Here is a 15,833-nt window from a genome sequence, read left to right on the forward strand (position 1 = left end):
GGTGAGATTCTGAACCCTGTGAATGGTTGTTTCTTTCTTTATGACTTTCTAAATTTTTCCAGATGGTGTGGGGGTTTTTTTCCCACCCCCTTAAAACATTTGTGTGAGTAGAACAGCAAAGATTTCTAAGGATTTACTTTTGATTGATACTGGATGTTATGTATACTCAAGGTTTTAGCATTGACAGTAAAATGAATAAAAACTTGGTTGATGCCAAAATAAGTTGATTCCTAAAATAAGGTGAGGCAATCTTTCATCCAAACACAAATCAAAGCCTGTAATAATTGTAACATTGAAGAATACAATATCCCAATTAGAGACAATAAAACTGAATAAGGGCAAACTGGAGATGTACTGGCTTACTTTTTGAGGAGTTAGGAGACATTATGTAGAACCTTTCCACAGCGGGACACAGAGATTGCGATCGGATAAATTGTCTACGCTTTGTGGAAGGAATGGACTTGATGGACCAAATGCCTTTTCTTGCTCCGTGCTTGGGGGCCGAGAAAACAAAATGTATTTTATCTGTCAGTCAGGTGCAGAATATTTGTTGCTGTTGTTTCGTCTTTTAGAGGATTCGGTGTTACCATTGTTCCAGTCCTTGGCTTGTGTGTCAGTTAAAAAAAATTGCAGAATCGGATAGATTTGCTGCATCATTCAAATCATCGTGCAACTCAACTTTGCTGTTACAAACTTGGGATCACCAAGGAAACTCTTTTTGTATCTTTTTGAGGTTTAATCTCTTCTGTTTCAGGGGTTTAGACCAGAAAAAATTGTGATAAGTGAGATATGTAACAACTGCTTACAATGAGCTTGTGGTGTGTTTGTAAACACATATGCAGCACCAAGTTGTAATAACTTGTTTGACATTTGGAAATTGCCAGACATATTTTTCTATTTTTCCCTCTAACTAAATTGTCATGATGCCTGCATGAGGGTTTGTAAATATATCTTGTTACTCTTGAATTTGTTTATGCTGCTGGTTTAATTTGAAGAAATAACTTCTTTACACAAACAACATTATGTAAACCATAATATCCTTTTGCCCTTCTATTAAAGACTGCGATGATTGGAGGAGAATCTGAAATTTTAATGAAGAATTTGACCTGTTCACCAAGATGTAAATCCTTTACTGAAAATACTGATAACACAACATTATTGGTGAATTGATCTATAAATGTGTAAGATAATTGCATCACAATTTGATGTTACATACTAGTATGTAGAATTGATTTTTTTTCATTTCTGAAAATACAAGCCGTCCAAATGTAGAAAACCTTTGTTTAAATTTTAAACCATTCTACAGGAATTTTCCACACTATTATCCTATCCTACAACTTAAATGTATTTCATTCTGTTGTGTTTTTAAAATTCTCAGAATTGTTGTATTTAAGAACTGGTGGATTGTTAAGCCAAATATTTTGTGTGTGTGCATATGTATGCCATGTGGGCGTTCTATCCATGTGTATTTAGAAAGCTGTGAACGCACAGTGATATAAAGGTCGAGTCTTATGATTTCCCTTGCCTGTTTTTAGTTAACTATTCATTCATAGAAGACCAATTAAACTCATAGCCCTCAGTCATTTTTTTTAAAAGAAGCTTAAAACCTATTTTAGAAATAGTTGAAGAACAGAAATTCTTATCGACAGTGGAAGGTTCAGGAGTATATAGCAACTTTTCATAAAATTATCAAAATAAATTGTGGCTATCTTTCACTTCCACCAGTATCCTTTACGTGCATGAACTAACAATGAACTAAAATTTCTGGCATAGAGGTTGGAAATTTTTAAATATAATGCTACTTTTTATATTTCTAATTTATTTTCTTGAATAATCTTTAACTTTTTGTTTCGCGATTAATAATGTTAAAGTTTAATGAAATTTATGGTTGCATCCACATTGTGTAATACTTCATCATCATGTTTTTTTCCTATGCAGTAGTCACACAGAATTACATTGAGTCTACAACACAGAAACAGGCCATTCGACCCAACTGGTCTGTGCTGGCGTTTATGCTCCACACGAGCCTCCTCCAACCCCTCTTCATCTAACCCTATCAGCATACCCTTCTATTCCTTTCTCCCTCACATGTTTATCTAGCTTCCCCTTAAATGCATTTATGCCATTCACCTCAACTACTCCTTGTGGTAGCGAGTTCCACATTCATACCACTCTTTGGGTAAAGAAGTATCTCCTGAATTTTCTATTGGATCTATTGGTGACTATCTTATACTTATGGCCCCTAGTTTTGGTCTCCCCCACAAGTGACAACATCTTCTCCACGTCTACCCTATCGAACCCCGTCATAATTTTAAACTCCTCTATTAGGTCATCCCTCAGCCTTCTCTTGATAGTCATGATATTATAGTAGGGAAAGGTTTAAATTAATAATATTGCATCGTGAACAAAACCAAGATCTTTAGCAACTCAGTAAAGCTTCCCAGTTTGCAATGATGTGAAATAATTTCAGCTTTGCTTCAACTCAAACTGTGTAGTATAACTTGGTGGAGTGAAGTCAGCCAGATCAGACTCTGTCAGGCAGTGGGAGACTGCAAATAGCACAGAGCGTCAGTTGTCAAACAATCGGATAGACTGCCGAGGAACTTGTTTAAATTCCTTAACGTTGGTAAACAGCAAATGTCCCATCAAATGTCACCAACATTTGGATGTCAACAAGCAGAGCTGTGTTTTGCCTAGTTAGAAAGGGCCATAGTTGGTACTGTAGTTTGGGTCTGCCAGATCTGTGAAGCTCTAAGCAGGTACTGACTGGTACAAACATTGCTGTAACTTCTAATTATTATAATAAGAACGAAAGTGGCAGAGATTGAAATAAGATGTAAATATATGTTTATCATAGACCAAATATATGTTTATCATAGACCTTAAGTGAGTACTTGAACTTGCTTATCAATTGCATAGAATTACACAGAGTGTACAGTACAGAAACGGACCATTTGGCCTGACTGGTCCATGCCAGTGCTTATGCTCCACACAAGCCTCCTCCCACCCTTCTTCATCTAACCCCATCAACATCTTATATTTATGGCTCCTAGTTCTGGTCTGCTCCGCAAGTAGAAACATTTTCTCTACATCTATCCTATCAAACCCTTTCATAATCTTAAAGACTTCTACCGGGTCACCCCTCAGCCTTCTCTTTTCTAGAGAAAAGCGCCCCAGCCTGCTCAATCTTTCCTAATATGTATAACCTCTCAGTTCTGGTATAATCCTAGTAAATCCTTTTGCACCTTCTCCAGTGCCTTTATATCCTTTTTATAATAGTGCACGTACATTAAATTAGAAATGTTTTTCAATGTGAATGCTATGTTTTGTAAGTCCATTACTCAAAGCTTTGACATCCTGTAATATTTAGTTCTGATTCCTTTACAGGGACTTGAACAAGAATTACTGCAGGAATCCTGATGGAGCAGAAGCCCCCTGGTGTTTCACTACAGATCCAGAAATTCGAGTTGCCTACTGTTTTCATATCCCAAGATGTGAGAATAAGGTTCCAGTTCCAGAAGGTAAAATATTCAAATAACTGTTTGGTTTTAGGTTTGAACGTTCAATCCTATTGATACCTAAAATAGGGAATTTCTTCAATTAAAAATGTTGAGTCACTGAGGATGTTTAGAAATTTCAGAGATAAACAAACTGGTTCTGGGTTACTGTTTAAATGACTGCTTTCCTTAGACACTTCTGCACCACTTAATCAGACAGCAAATAACTTCCTTACAATCTCATTGAAAACCACTGGAGCACAAGAGGGCAGCAAAAGAATGCACTGCCCCATTGCACAGAAACCATTGGGCTCATTGGGAAAGTAAAGTACGATATTGCTGAAAGGAAAATACAAAATGCTGGTAACGCACAGTAAGTTGGTCAGCATCTGAAAGAGAACTATAGAACTAGAGACTTTGAAAAACTGGGTGGTGTTTTGGGATGGGACCCTTCCATCAGAACCTCTGAAAAGAAGACTTGCATTTACATAGCACCTCATTATATCGCATCCAAAACATTAGCTTTGAAGCTCAAACATTAACCTAACTTGTTTATGCTGTGCTGTGTATTTCTAGCACTTTTTGTTTTTATTTGCAGTTTTTCTTTTTATCATACTCTATGGGGTTGATATGTCTAAAACCACTTGACTTGAGACTGGGAGGGAACGCAAAGTGGAGGGGGGGAGAGAAAGAATTATTAAAACAATTTTTAATTCATTAACAAATCAACTTTAGAAGAACATTTGGTTTGTTAAATTGATTGCCATATATGGTATTTCTGGGACATTGAACAGATCGTAAAAGGACTTTGCTGAACTTTGTCCTGATGTATATACAGTCACCATCAATACTACAATGACTCACAAGGCAACCTACTTCCAGAAAACATTCCCTTATGCAAAACAGAGATTCGGGTCACTAGGTTTTTCATTACAGAAATGAAAAGGGAATTGGACAAATACTTGAAGGGGAAAAATTTGCAGAGCTATGGGGAAAGGGCATGAGAGTGGAATAAGTGGATAATTCATTCAAAGAATCGGCACAGGCACGATAGGCCAAATGGCCTCCTTCCATGCGATATCATTCTATAAGATGAATGATCGGACAGGAGTTTATATAATAATTCATATCATCCCTACTAAGCTGATACTGCCTCTTTAATGGACATTGTTCTGTGAATTATAAATGCGACTTCATTTCGAGGACTTCATTTCCACATCGTTCACCTGAGGAAGGAGGTAGCCTCCGAAAGCTTGTGAATTTAAAATAAAATTGCTGGACTATAACTTGGTGTTGTAAAATTGTTTACAATCTTTAATGGACAGCATTAACATTTTCAATCTTCTAAGCTAGAATGAAATGATTTGCTTTAATGAGATCTGACCAGTAAAAGCATTTAATTTTGGTAAGTTTGTTTTTAAAAATAGAATTTTAACTAAATAAGTTTCTATGCTCAATACTTGGACTTCAGATTAATACCTTCATTATGCAAGGTCTTATGTGTTGCAGTTCAGCTATAGTTTAGATCTACTAAGATCTTGGGAAATTGGAATTTGTTTTGACTCGCAGCGCATGTGCAGATGATCTGCTTAAAAGGATACATAAGCTTTCCCCAGTGGTTTAATGGGTAACTGCACTACATGATACTGAATCATACAAATCAGGAAGGACCCTGGTTCAATTCATGGCCTTTGCTGGGTTACCTGGTCTCAAGCAGGGTGGCTGCACTTAGAATACTGTGTTCAGTTTTCATCATCATGTTGCAAAAAAGATATACTTACACCAAAGGGCAACAAGACTGATCCCAAGAGTAGAGATGATGAGCTATAAGAAAAAGCTTTACAGCCTAGAAAGAAGGCAGTTAAGTGGGGCTGTGTGTACTTATTACAGATAAAGTAAAACCTGATTGTTACTTCTAAGTAAACCAAGACATAGGATCAGAAAATGGAAATGGGAATTACTGAAGTAAAGATATCAGGAAAAACACCTTCACTCAGAGCGCTAAATGTTTTTTGGAATCAAGTAAGATTTTAATCAAAACATTGGGGTTATTCAAAATACAATTTGGGTTGCCGTAGTAATGTAGAGGGATGAGCTTTGATGGGCCGAATGGCCTTTTCTCATCCTTGACTCATGAAACAATATATTCGGCCTCAGCGTCCCCAGGCTAAGGAGGGAAAATGTGAGGCAAGATACTGACACCTCCTCACTATCCAATGATTCCTGCTAGAAAGTACAGTGAAGACCAGATTTGCTTCTGATGTGACACCCTTGCTAGTTGAATAGCCTGCTGATGTTAATTCAGCTTCCATCAACTTTAAAAATAAAGCTAGCTAAATATCTGTTTAGAAATATAATTTATAGGATAATTATAATCCAAGTTATTAAAAATACATGAAAGAAAGGAAATACTTGCATTTACATAGCACCATTTATCACAAGTGCTTCATGTACAGTAAGTGACTTTAAAGTGCAGTCTCTGTTATGTGGAATATGTTATTTTGTGTGCTCCCAGAACCAATGTCTCAGTAAGAAGTAATTGTCAGGATTGAACAATGGAGATGTGGGAATGGATCAAATGTTTGTTTGAAATGTCACTTAATTACCATTGAGAGTCAGGAATAAATTATGCAGAACATGTGTTCAAGAAATGAGTAGGGTAGAAGATATGAATGGGTAGGTTGATGGGTGTCTATGGAAGTAGTGCACTTGATGGGCATTGTGTTCTGCTATGCTCTCATCTTGCTGTGCTGTCTGTGTAGACAAGCCCTTTGGGTGCTGTGGTGGAGGGTTGTTGGTACCTGTGAAATCATATCCCAGCCTGAGTCGATGCCTTTCGGAGAAGTGTGGTAAGGAGAGAAATTTGGAAAGATGATAAAATAAAATTATTACTATGATAAATTGAAAGTCCAAGCTGATACTGTGACTTTAACCCTAATCTATGATTTGCCTTTTGTCTAGAGTGTTACCAAGAGATTGGAATAGCCTATAGAGGAGTTGCATCCAACACTAGGACTGGCATACCATGTGCACCCTGGAATAATCACAACCAGGCTTCCAAAAGGTAAAACTCAAATTATTTTGGGTGCTGAGGGTTGGGGTTGTTGACGCTGAAGAAATGGAATACTTGTGTCTCACCACCCAGTGTTTGGCATCCCTCACCACCCAGTGTTTGGCATCCCTCACCACCCAGTGCTTGGCATCCCTCACCACCCAGTGTTTGGCATCCCTCACCACCCAGTGTTTGGCATCCCTCACCACCCAGTGTTTGGCATCCCTCACCACCCAGTGCTTGGCATCCCTCGCCACCCAGTGTTTGGCATCCCTCGCCACCCAGTGTTTGGCATCCCTCACCACCCAGTGCTTGGCATCCCTCACCACCCAGTGTTTGGCATCCCTCACCACCCAGTGTTTGGCATCCCTCACCACCCAGTGTTTGGCATCCCTCACCACCCAGTGTTTGGCATCCCTCACCACCCAGTGTTTGGCATCCCTCACCACCCAGTGTTTGGCATCCCTCACCACCCAGTGTTTGGCATCCCTCACCACCCAGTGTTTGGCATCCCTCACCACCCAGTGTTTGGCATCCCTCACCACCCAGTGTTTGGCATCCCTCACCACCCAGTGTTTGGCATCCCTCACCACCCAGTGTTTGGCATCCCTCACCACCCAGTGTTTGGCATCCCTCACCACCCAGTGTTTGGCATCCCTCACCACCCAGTGTTTGGCATCCCTCACCACCCAGTGTTTGGCATCCCTCACCACCCAGTGTTTGGCATCCCTCACCACTCCACACCCCTTCAAACATCAGCACACAGTATTGGCATTTAATATTGAGGTCACGCATACCATGCTTTAGATATAAGTTAAAGTTTCCTCTACTCTGCTCCAGTAATTCCTACTGTACCACTGTACATTTCTATTCCCGATTATATTCTCTGAATATAAATGCGAAACGTTCAAGGATCCCACATTCACCTGACGAAGGAGAAAGCCTCCGAAAGCTTGTGATTTTCAAATAAAATTGTTGGACTATAACCTGGTGTTGTAAGATTCTTTCCATTTCTGTTCCCAACACCACTCATTCGTATGACCTCGAAGTGATATTGCCTTGCCAAGTAACTGAATTATATGTTGTGGATCGAACCTTTAGTTCTATTGGCCTGGGCTGGTTTCAAATTCAGAGGTGATGACTGAATTTGGATTTTAATAAAAGACAAGGTTGTTCCTGCTGAATATCTGCTGGACTGAGGTTTGCTACAACTTTGTTGCAATTTTGTTGCTACTTTAACACTTAAAAGGTTAGATGGAGTGATGACCTGGGTGATGATATAGTCCTGTTTGCAACATTTGACCATGTCACTGCATTTTTGTAATTGAGCATCGAAGCAAAAATATTCTTCAAAATGAAATTACAGATTTATTACTATCGATGGCTTCATTAGTTTTAAATTCTTCTTAGTTTTTCCTTTTCAGAAGCCATCCATTTATTGAATAATTCAATGGATCTGTTACCACCATCTCTAGATTCCCTTCCCCCCACTCTGTTCCCCATTTATTTCAGTGCTGAAGATTTGATTCCCATAACTAGTAAATAAAATTTCCTTAAAATTATTGCTGTTTCACAGAAGTTTGAGTCCCTTAAATATGTAGCTGTTTGGTTACATTAGATTATTGACCTGTTGTACTGATTTTTAATCTGGAAATGTGAAAGATCACTGTTCAACTTGGTGCCAATTCAATTTCTTGGATAGCTACGGGTAGCCATCATATCTGAATCTGCTTTGTCTCTTACGCTGTGCAGCTGAAAAGGAAAACTTTGATTCAAATTAGAACATTGTACGTACGGGCCGAATGGCCTCCTCCTATACTGTACCTACTATGATATATGGCTTATTGCTGCAGTAATGAGCCTCCTCCATGCTCAGTTTGAAGAGCTCCTAATCCACTCTACCTAGGGGAAACTTTTTGTTTCTTGTTGTTGGGATGTGGGTAAGGTTGCATTTATTGCCCATTCCTAGGTTCTCTGAGAAGGTGCTACGGGGCCTTCTTGAACTGCTTCAGCCTTTGTGCTGATGGAATTCCAGGATTTTGACCCGACCATGATGATGGAATGGTGATTATATGTCTGAGTCAAGGTGGTGTTTGACTTGGAGGGGTACTTGGGCATAATGGTGTTCCCATGCTCTTGTCTTTCTTGGTGGTAGACGTCACAGGGAAGGGAGTTGCTGTTGAAGTAACCTTGGTGAGTTGGTGCAGTGCATTCTGTGGCTGGTGCCTATAGCAGCCATAGTGCACCAGTGATGGAGGAAGTGGATATTGAGTTCAGTGGCTGCTCCATCCTGGATGGTGTTGAGCTACTTGAGTGCAATCCAGGTGAATGATGAGCACAGGTGGGTCCTCCACAGACACAATGGGAGAATTGATTAGTCAACTTTTAGTGGTTGCGAGACTTGGAAGCTAATTGCCTGCCTATTCCCCCCTCAGTTGGTTATGGAGCACAGGCAAGATGGGCCTATTTTAGTAATGGTGACTTTGTTCGGTAGTTTTAATTTTTAATCATGAATTGATAATGAATAGGATGTTTGAGTGGAAATGTTAAAACATCCATTCTACCACATCCTTTCAGAGGAACAAGCCTTTTCATTGTGTAACTGCTGTTCTTTACCTGTGTGCAGTACTATTTTTTACACTAATCCTGAAGGCCTGGTGAAGAACTACTGTCGCAATCCAGATGCAGACAAGCATGGTCCCTGGTGTTACACTAATGATCCTCTCTCTCCATGGGACTACTGTGCAACAGGACCTTGTAAGTACCTGAAGACTCCCGATATATAGTCTTGCTCAATGGGAGCACAGATCAGAGAATCAGGCGTGGAGATCAGTGTGCTTGATCACAGTACTTCTCATTTGTCTGCTTTTTATTTGAATGGCCAGAAAATTGGGAATTGGGTGTGTGAATACGCATGCTTGATTCTTCAAGTGAGACTCACAATTTTGAGGCTGTTTTATTAACTCCTTGAATGATCCAATGCAAATATTTCAGAGAAATTTTAAGACCCATGCAGGTGTGTTAATAGCATGTGATGCACCATGCTGTGGAATGATTGGACCACAATTCCACATATAGGTTCCCAGTCAGACTGTCGTGGATGTTGCAGCCTTTGGCTGTGTTTGTGCTTTTTTAAGTTCCAACTGTTATGTAAAGCTCTGCAGTAAAGCAAGGTTGGGGAAGAGAAAAAGATGACAAATTAAATTAGCATTTATTGCCTCAGCATTTAAAAAGGAGGATGAGTCTATTGTAGCTTTTTGATATTTGGGTGTTTCCATTATTCAAAGAATGAAGTGTTTTCATAAAAGCCAGTTGTAAATGTTTAGTGATCTTAAACATTACCTAGAAATTCAAACTCACAAACTCCACAGGAGAAAACATTTAAGACCTCATTAACCTTTGAATGGTAACTGGTGGATACAAACACTATTTATCCATGACTCTGTTTATAAGCTACTTATGGCTTCCTGTCTAAATAGTACAGATTTTCATGCTTTCCTAAGAAAGCCTGCTAATACTGCAGTTCCGATTGCCAAAGATTGAACAAGAATTGTTGGCAATAAATACATGTACTAAAGCATGATATTTGTATATTACAGTAGTTTATTTATCTGCCAGAACACACAGCTTTTGCTGTAAGATTTTTTGTGTATATACACGAGTTGGATCTACAGTATACCTTTTTGAAATCTAAAACTCATTTTAATTGGCATCGGGTTAAAGTTTAAGTTTTTATTAACTTATGACTGCTATTATTGCGCTCTGCACAGGTAGGTTCGAATCCAATCCTTGTCGGTCCTTTATTGTGCTTGTTTTGACAGCACTTATACTAACATTGGAAGGATACAGAGAAGATTAGCCCTAACTGATTTTAGGTAATTCCTAAAACTGAATTTTGCTTTGGGTGTGTGCGAGGACTAAATATATGTTTGTGGTATTGCTTTTCAATCAGTTATGTCAAGGAATAATTTGCTTTATGATAACTTAATGTCCTTTCTATTTAGGTGACAAAACATTCAAAATACCCTCAGCAGGTATGCTTCTCTAATTGTCATTTGGGGTCATATGCTTTTATGGGAATGTCCTGATTAGGTTCTTGATGAGAACCTTTCACCTAAACAGAAGTTAGTTAGTTCATGTTAACTGTTAAACCTACAGTTTGAACAGAATTTTCATGCTTTTTCTGCCCGCTCACAGTCATCTAATTTTAGTGAATTTGAACATTGTTGCTCTAAACTTCCCCCCCCCCCCTCAATTGTCTTATCAAGTTGCTAAAAGTATTTAGTTTCTTTCTTATAATTGTTTTTGATACTATCTATTGGAACTTTTTTCTTTTTATAGTGACTCCATAGCTCCATGCACTGAATAGACAACCCACATATAAACACACTTCCATTTGAATACTGGTATATATCCAGGACGTAATTCGGATAATCCCCCACCCTCATCTTTAAGGGGTGTATGAGTTGCTATTCATACTGAGGTTATGTCAAGAACTGAAATATGATTTGGGGGGGGAAACAATGCTGTTGCAATATATATCCATTTTTGTTTCCAGTGTTATTCAAAGTTTGAGTGCTTTGATATTAAAAGGGAAATGGATTATGTTGTAACAATTTGTGTGAAGTCTTAATTTTTAATGGCAAACTATTTCTTCTCCCTCCCCACTCCAATCCCCAGGTAACACTCAAAAATGTTACATTAAAGCACAGACAAGAATAATAAATGGATATCGAGCAAAGACCAAAACATCCAGCTGGATGGTTAGTTTGCGACACAGGTAAGCCAGTCTGATTTGTGAACAAACCTTCCTAGTTACTCCACAACTTGACTTTATATATGATCAAATATCTATCTAGCACTGGCATATATGAAGATAAAGAAACCTATTTTTCTCTCTATCTGTAAAAGAGAGTTTATTATATGTGTATATACACTGGTATCCTGATGCACTGAATTCTATACCCACATTCCTCCATTACTTCTGCTCCCTTTGCACTGATGAGTTGAGTTTGGGTGCCGTGCCCCACAGTACATGGAGAGCTCCATTTTGCATCCACCAGTATTCAGATTACTGAAGAAAATGAATAAGTGAATATCCCCTGAAGTATTTTTGTAAATATGTATTTTATAACTTGTGGGTGGCTGTAACAAACACATTTCTGTAACAGTTTAATTATAAATCCTTTCTTTTCCACTCAGGGATACACATTTCTGTGGAGGATCACTGATTCAAGAGGATTGGGTTCTCACAGCCAAGCACTGTTTTTCCACATGGTATTCAAAATTTTCACTTGACTTAACTATCCCAAAGCTAAAGGGCCTGTTTGCGGTTGCATGTTGTGGAGCATTAGACCACTGGTGTTCAGTATTGTGGGGCAGAGACAAATCCACGTTCATAATAATTCCTGATCCAAGCTGTTCTGTGTGGATGCTGCAGCATGTCCCAGCAGGGAGGGAGGAAATTCGGATGGGAGAGTCACACCTTGGGTGGTCCTTGTTGCCTCCTGGCAGCCGAATACATGACTATTCATTGCAGCCTGGGAGCGAGCTGTATACCCATTCACTTGGTTTCAGATAGTATCAACTTGGGTAGACAAAGGAGAGGATGACTCACAAAAGTGGAAACTTACCCCAAGTATAGAATAATAAATGATAGTTCTAATAAAATAAACTGTTTCAGAAGTGTAGGAAAGATATAATCGCAAATGCCTTCGACCTTAGTAACAGCTGTTTGTGGGTTTTACATACATGGTGGTTATGAAAGGTTCGTAATTACACAGCACATAGTATGGGATAAATTCTAGACTGCAGTATGCCCTCACAGTCTACAGACACTAAACTGATGATGCGGGTAAGTTAGCATAGTGGTTATATTACTGGACTAGTAATCCAGAGGCTTGTACTAATAATCCGAAGACATGAGTTCAAATCCCACCACGGCAGCTGGGGAATTTAAATTCAGTTAATTAAATAAAATCTGGAATAAAAAACTAGTGTCAATAATGGTGACCATGAAACTACCGGATTGTCGTAAAAACCCATCTGGTTCACTAATGTTCTTTAGGGAAGGAAACCTGCCATCCTTACCCGGTCTGGCCTATATGTGACTCCAGACCCAGAGCAATGTGGTTGATTCTTAACTGCCCTCTGAAATGGACCAGCAAGTCACTCAGTTGTACAATCCCACTACAGAAAGTCATAATCAGAATAAAACCAGATGGACCACTAGGCACCGAACATGACAAAGGCAAATAAAGCCCAGTCGACCCTGCAAAGCCCTCCTCACTAAATTGGGACTTGTGCCAAAATTGGGAGAGCTGTCCCACAGACTAGTCAAGCAACAGCCTGACATGGCCATACTCACAGAAACATACCTTTCAGCCAATGTCCCGGACTCTTCCATCACCATCCCTGGGTATGTCCTGTCTCACTGGCAGGGCAGACACACCAGAGGTGGCGGTACAGTGATATGTAGTCAGAAGGGCGTGGCCTTGGGAGTCCTCAACATTGATTCTGGACCGCATGAAATCTCATGGCATTAGGCCATACATGGGCAAGGAAACCTCCTCTGATTACCACCTACCGCCCTTCCTCAGCTGGTGAATCAGTACGCCTCCATGTTGAGCACCACTTGGAGGAAGCACTGAGGAGCACAGAATGTACTCTGGGTGGGGGACTTCAATATCCATTACCAAGAGTGGCTCAGTAGCACCACTACTGATCCAGCTGGCCAAGTCCTGAAGGACATAGCTGCCAGACTGGGTGGTGAGAGAACCAACACGAGGTTGACCTTGTCCTCACCAATCTACCTGTCGCAGATGCATCTGTCCATGACAGTATTGGTAGTAGTGACCACTGCACAGTCCTTGTGGAGACGAAGTCCCGTCTTAACTCTGAGGACTCCGTCCAACGTGTTGTGTGGCACTACCACCGTGCTAAATGGGATAGATTCAGAACAGATCTAGCAGCTCAAAACTGGGCATCCATGAGGCTCTGTGGGCCATCAGCAGCAGCAGAATTGAATTCCACCACAATCTGTAACTTCATGGCCCAGCATATTCTCACTGTACCATTACCAACAAGCCAGGGGATCAATCCTGGTTTAATGAGGAGTGTGGAAGAGCATGCCAGGAGCACCACCAGGCATACCTAAAAATGAGGTGCCAACCTGGTGAAGCTACAACACAGGACTACATGAATGCTAAACAGCAGAAGCTATAGACAGAGCTAAGTGATCCCACAACCAATGGATCAGATCAAAGCTCTGCAGTCTTGCCACATCCAGTTGTGAGTGGTGGTGGAAAATTAAACAACTAACGGGAGGAGGAGGAGGCTCCGTGAACATCCCCATTCTCAATGGAGTGAGTGCAAAAGACAAGGCTGAAGCATGTGTAATCACCTTCAGCCAGAAGTGCCGAGTGGACGATCCATCTCGGCCTCCTCCCGAGATCCCCACCATCACAGAAGCCAGTCTTCAGCCAATTCAATTCACTCCACGTGAAATCAAGAAACAGCTGAATGCACTGGACTAAGGCTGTGGGCCCTGACAACATCCCGGCTGTAATGATGAAGACTTGTGCTCCAGAACTAGCTGCGCCTCTAGCCAAGCTGTTCCAGTACAGCTACAACACTGGTACGTACCCGACAAAGTGGAAAATTGTCCAGGTATGCCCTGTCCACAAAAAGCAGGACAAATCCAATCCGGCCAGTTCCCACCAGTCTACTCTCAATCATCAGCAAAGTGATGAAAGGTGTAGTCGACTGTGCAATCAAGCGGAACTTGCTCATCGATACTCAGTTTGTGTTCTGCGAGGACCACTCAGCTCCAGACCTCATTAGAGCCTTCCTCCAAACATGGACATAAGAGCTGATTTCCAGAGGTGAGGTGAGAGTGACTGCCCTTGACATCAAGGCAACATTTGACCAAGTGTGGCATCAAGGAGCTCCAGTAAAATTGAAGTCAATGGGAATCAGGAGGAAAACTCTCCAGTGGCGCAAAGGAAGATGGTAGTGGTTGTTGGAGGCCAATCATCTCAACCCCAGGACATCGCTGCAGGAGTTCCTCAGGGCATTGTCCTCGGCCCAACCATCTTCAGCTGCTTCATCAATGACCTTCCATCATAAGATAAGAAGTAGGGATGTTCGCTGATGATTGCACAGTGTTCAGTTCCATTCACAACCCCTCAGATAATGAAGCAGTCCATGCCCACATGCAGCAAGACCTGGACAACATCCAGGCTTGAGCTGATAAGTGGCAAGTAACGTTCGTGCCAGGCAATGACCATCTCCAACAAGAGGGTCTAACCACCTCTCCTTGACATTCAATGGGATTACCATCGCCGAATCCCCCACCACCAACATTCTGGGGTTCACCATTGACCAGAAACTAAACTGGACCAGCCACATAAATAGTGTGGCTACAAGATCAGGTCAAAGGCTAGCTATTCTGTGGCGATTAACGCATACTCCTGATTCCCCAAAGCCTTTCCACTATCTACAAGGCACAAGTCAGGAGTGTGATGGAATACTCTCCACTTGCCTGGGTGAGTGCAGCTCTAACAACGTTCAAGAAGCTCAACACCATCCAGGACAAAGCAGCCCGCTTGATTGGCACCCCATCCACCACCTTAAACATTCACTCCCTTCACCACCGGCACACTGTGGCTGCAGTGTGTACTACCTACAAGGTGCATGGCAGCAACTTGCCAAGGTTTCTTCGACAGCACCTCCCAAACCTGAGACCTCTACCACCTAGAAGGACAAGGGCAGCAGGCACATGGGAACACCGCCAACTGCACGTTCCCCTCCAAGTTATACACCATCCTGACTTGGAAATACATCGCCGTTCCTTCATCGTCGCTGGTTCAAAATCCTGGAATTCCCTACCTAACAGCACTATGGGAGAACCTTCACCACACGGACTGCAGTGGTTCAAGAAGGGCAATTAGGGATGGGCAATAAATGCTCGCCTCGCCAGCGACGCCCACATCCTATCAATGAATAATAAAAAAATAAAAACATCTTGTGAGCCATGATAGCAGGGTTATTAGGCATTTATCTCGAGATGCTGACTTCAGTTGGTGGTGTCGGAGTTCACCGAATCCATGATTGAATCGTGTTGGTTAACAGTGCTTTTACATCAGCTCATTTGATTAACTGTGTGTCAGGATTTATTTCACTACATGTCAAAAGGGAATATCTAATAAAGATTACTTATAACAACTACCTTTTGGGAGTGAACTCATGTCATCTGTACAGATAATCAACCTAGCCCAGGTTTT

The 15,833-nt window shown here is 40.9% G+C and overlaps 1 protein-coding gene across 1 annotated transcript in view; it reads left to right on the forward strand.

Moving 5' to 3' along the window:
- Positions 1 to 15,833, forward strand: part of hgfb (hepatocyte growth factor b) — a 45,106-nt gene that overhangs the window by 15,217 nt on the left and 14,056 nt on the right. The window contains exons 9-14 of the mRNA XM_068004941.1: positions 3,388 to 3,521; positions 6,459 to 6,561; positions 9,176 to 9,306; positions 10,554 to 10,583; positions 11,230 to 11,329; positions 11,752 to 11,826. Of these exons, the coding sequence (XP_067861042.1) occupies positions 3,388 to 3,521; positions 6,459 to 6,561; positions 9,176 to 9,306; positions 10,554 to 10,583; positions 11,230 to 11,329; positions 11,752 to 11,826 (573 nt within the window). The remainder of the gene's footprint in view (positions 1 to 3,387; positions 3,522 to 6,458; positions 6,562 to 9,175; positions 9,307 to 10,553; positions 10,584 to 11,229; positions 11,330 to 11,751; positions 11,827 to 15,833) is intronic.

The sequence above is a fragment of the Heptranchias perlo genome, chromosome 24 (genome assembly GCF_035084215.1).
Source record: "Heptranchias perlo isolate sHepPer1 chromosome 24, sHepPer1.hap1, whole genome shotgun sequence".
NCBI lineage: Eukaryota > Metazoa > Chordata > Chondrichthyes > Hexanchiformes > Hexanchidae > Heptranchias > Heptranchias perlo.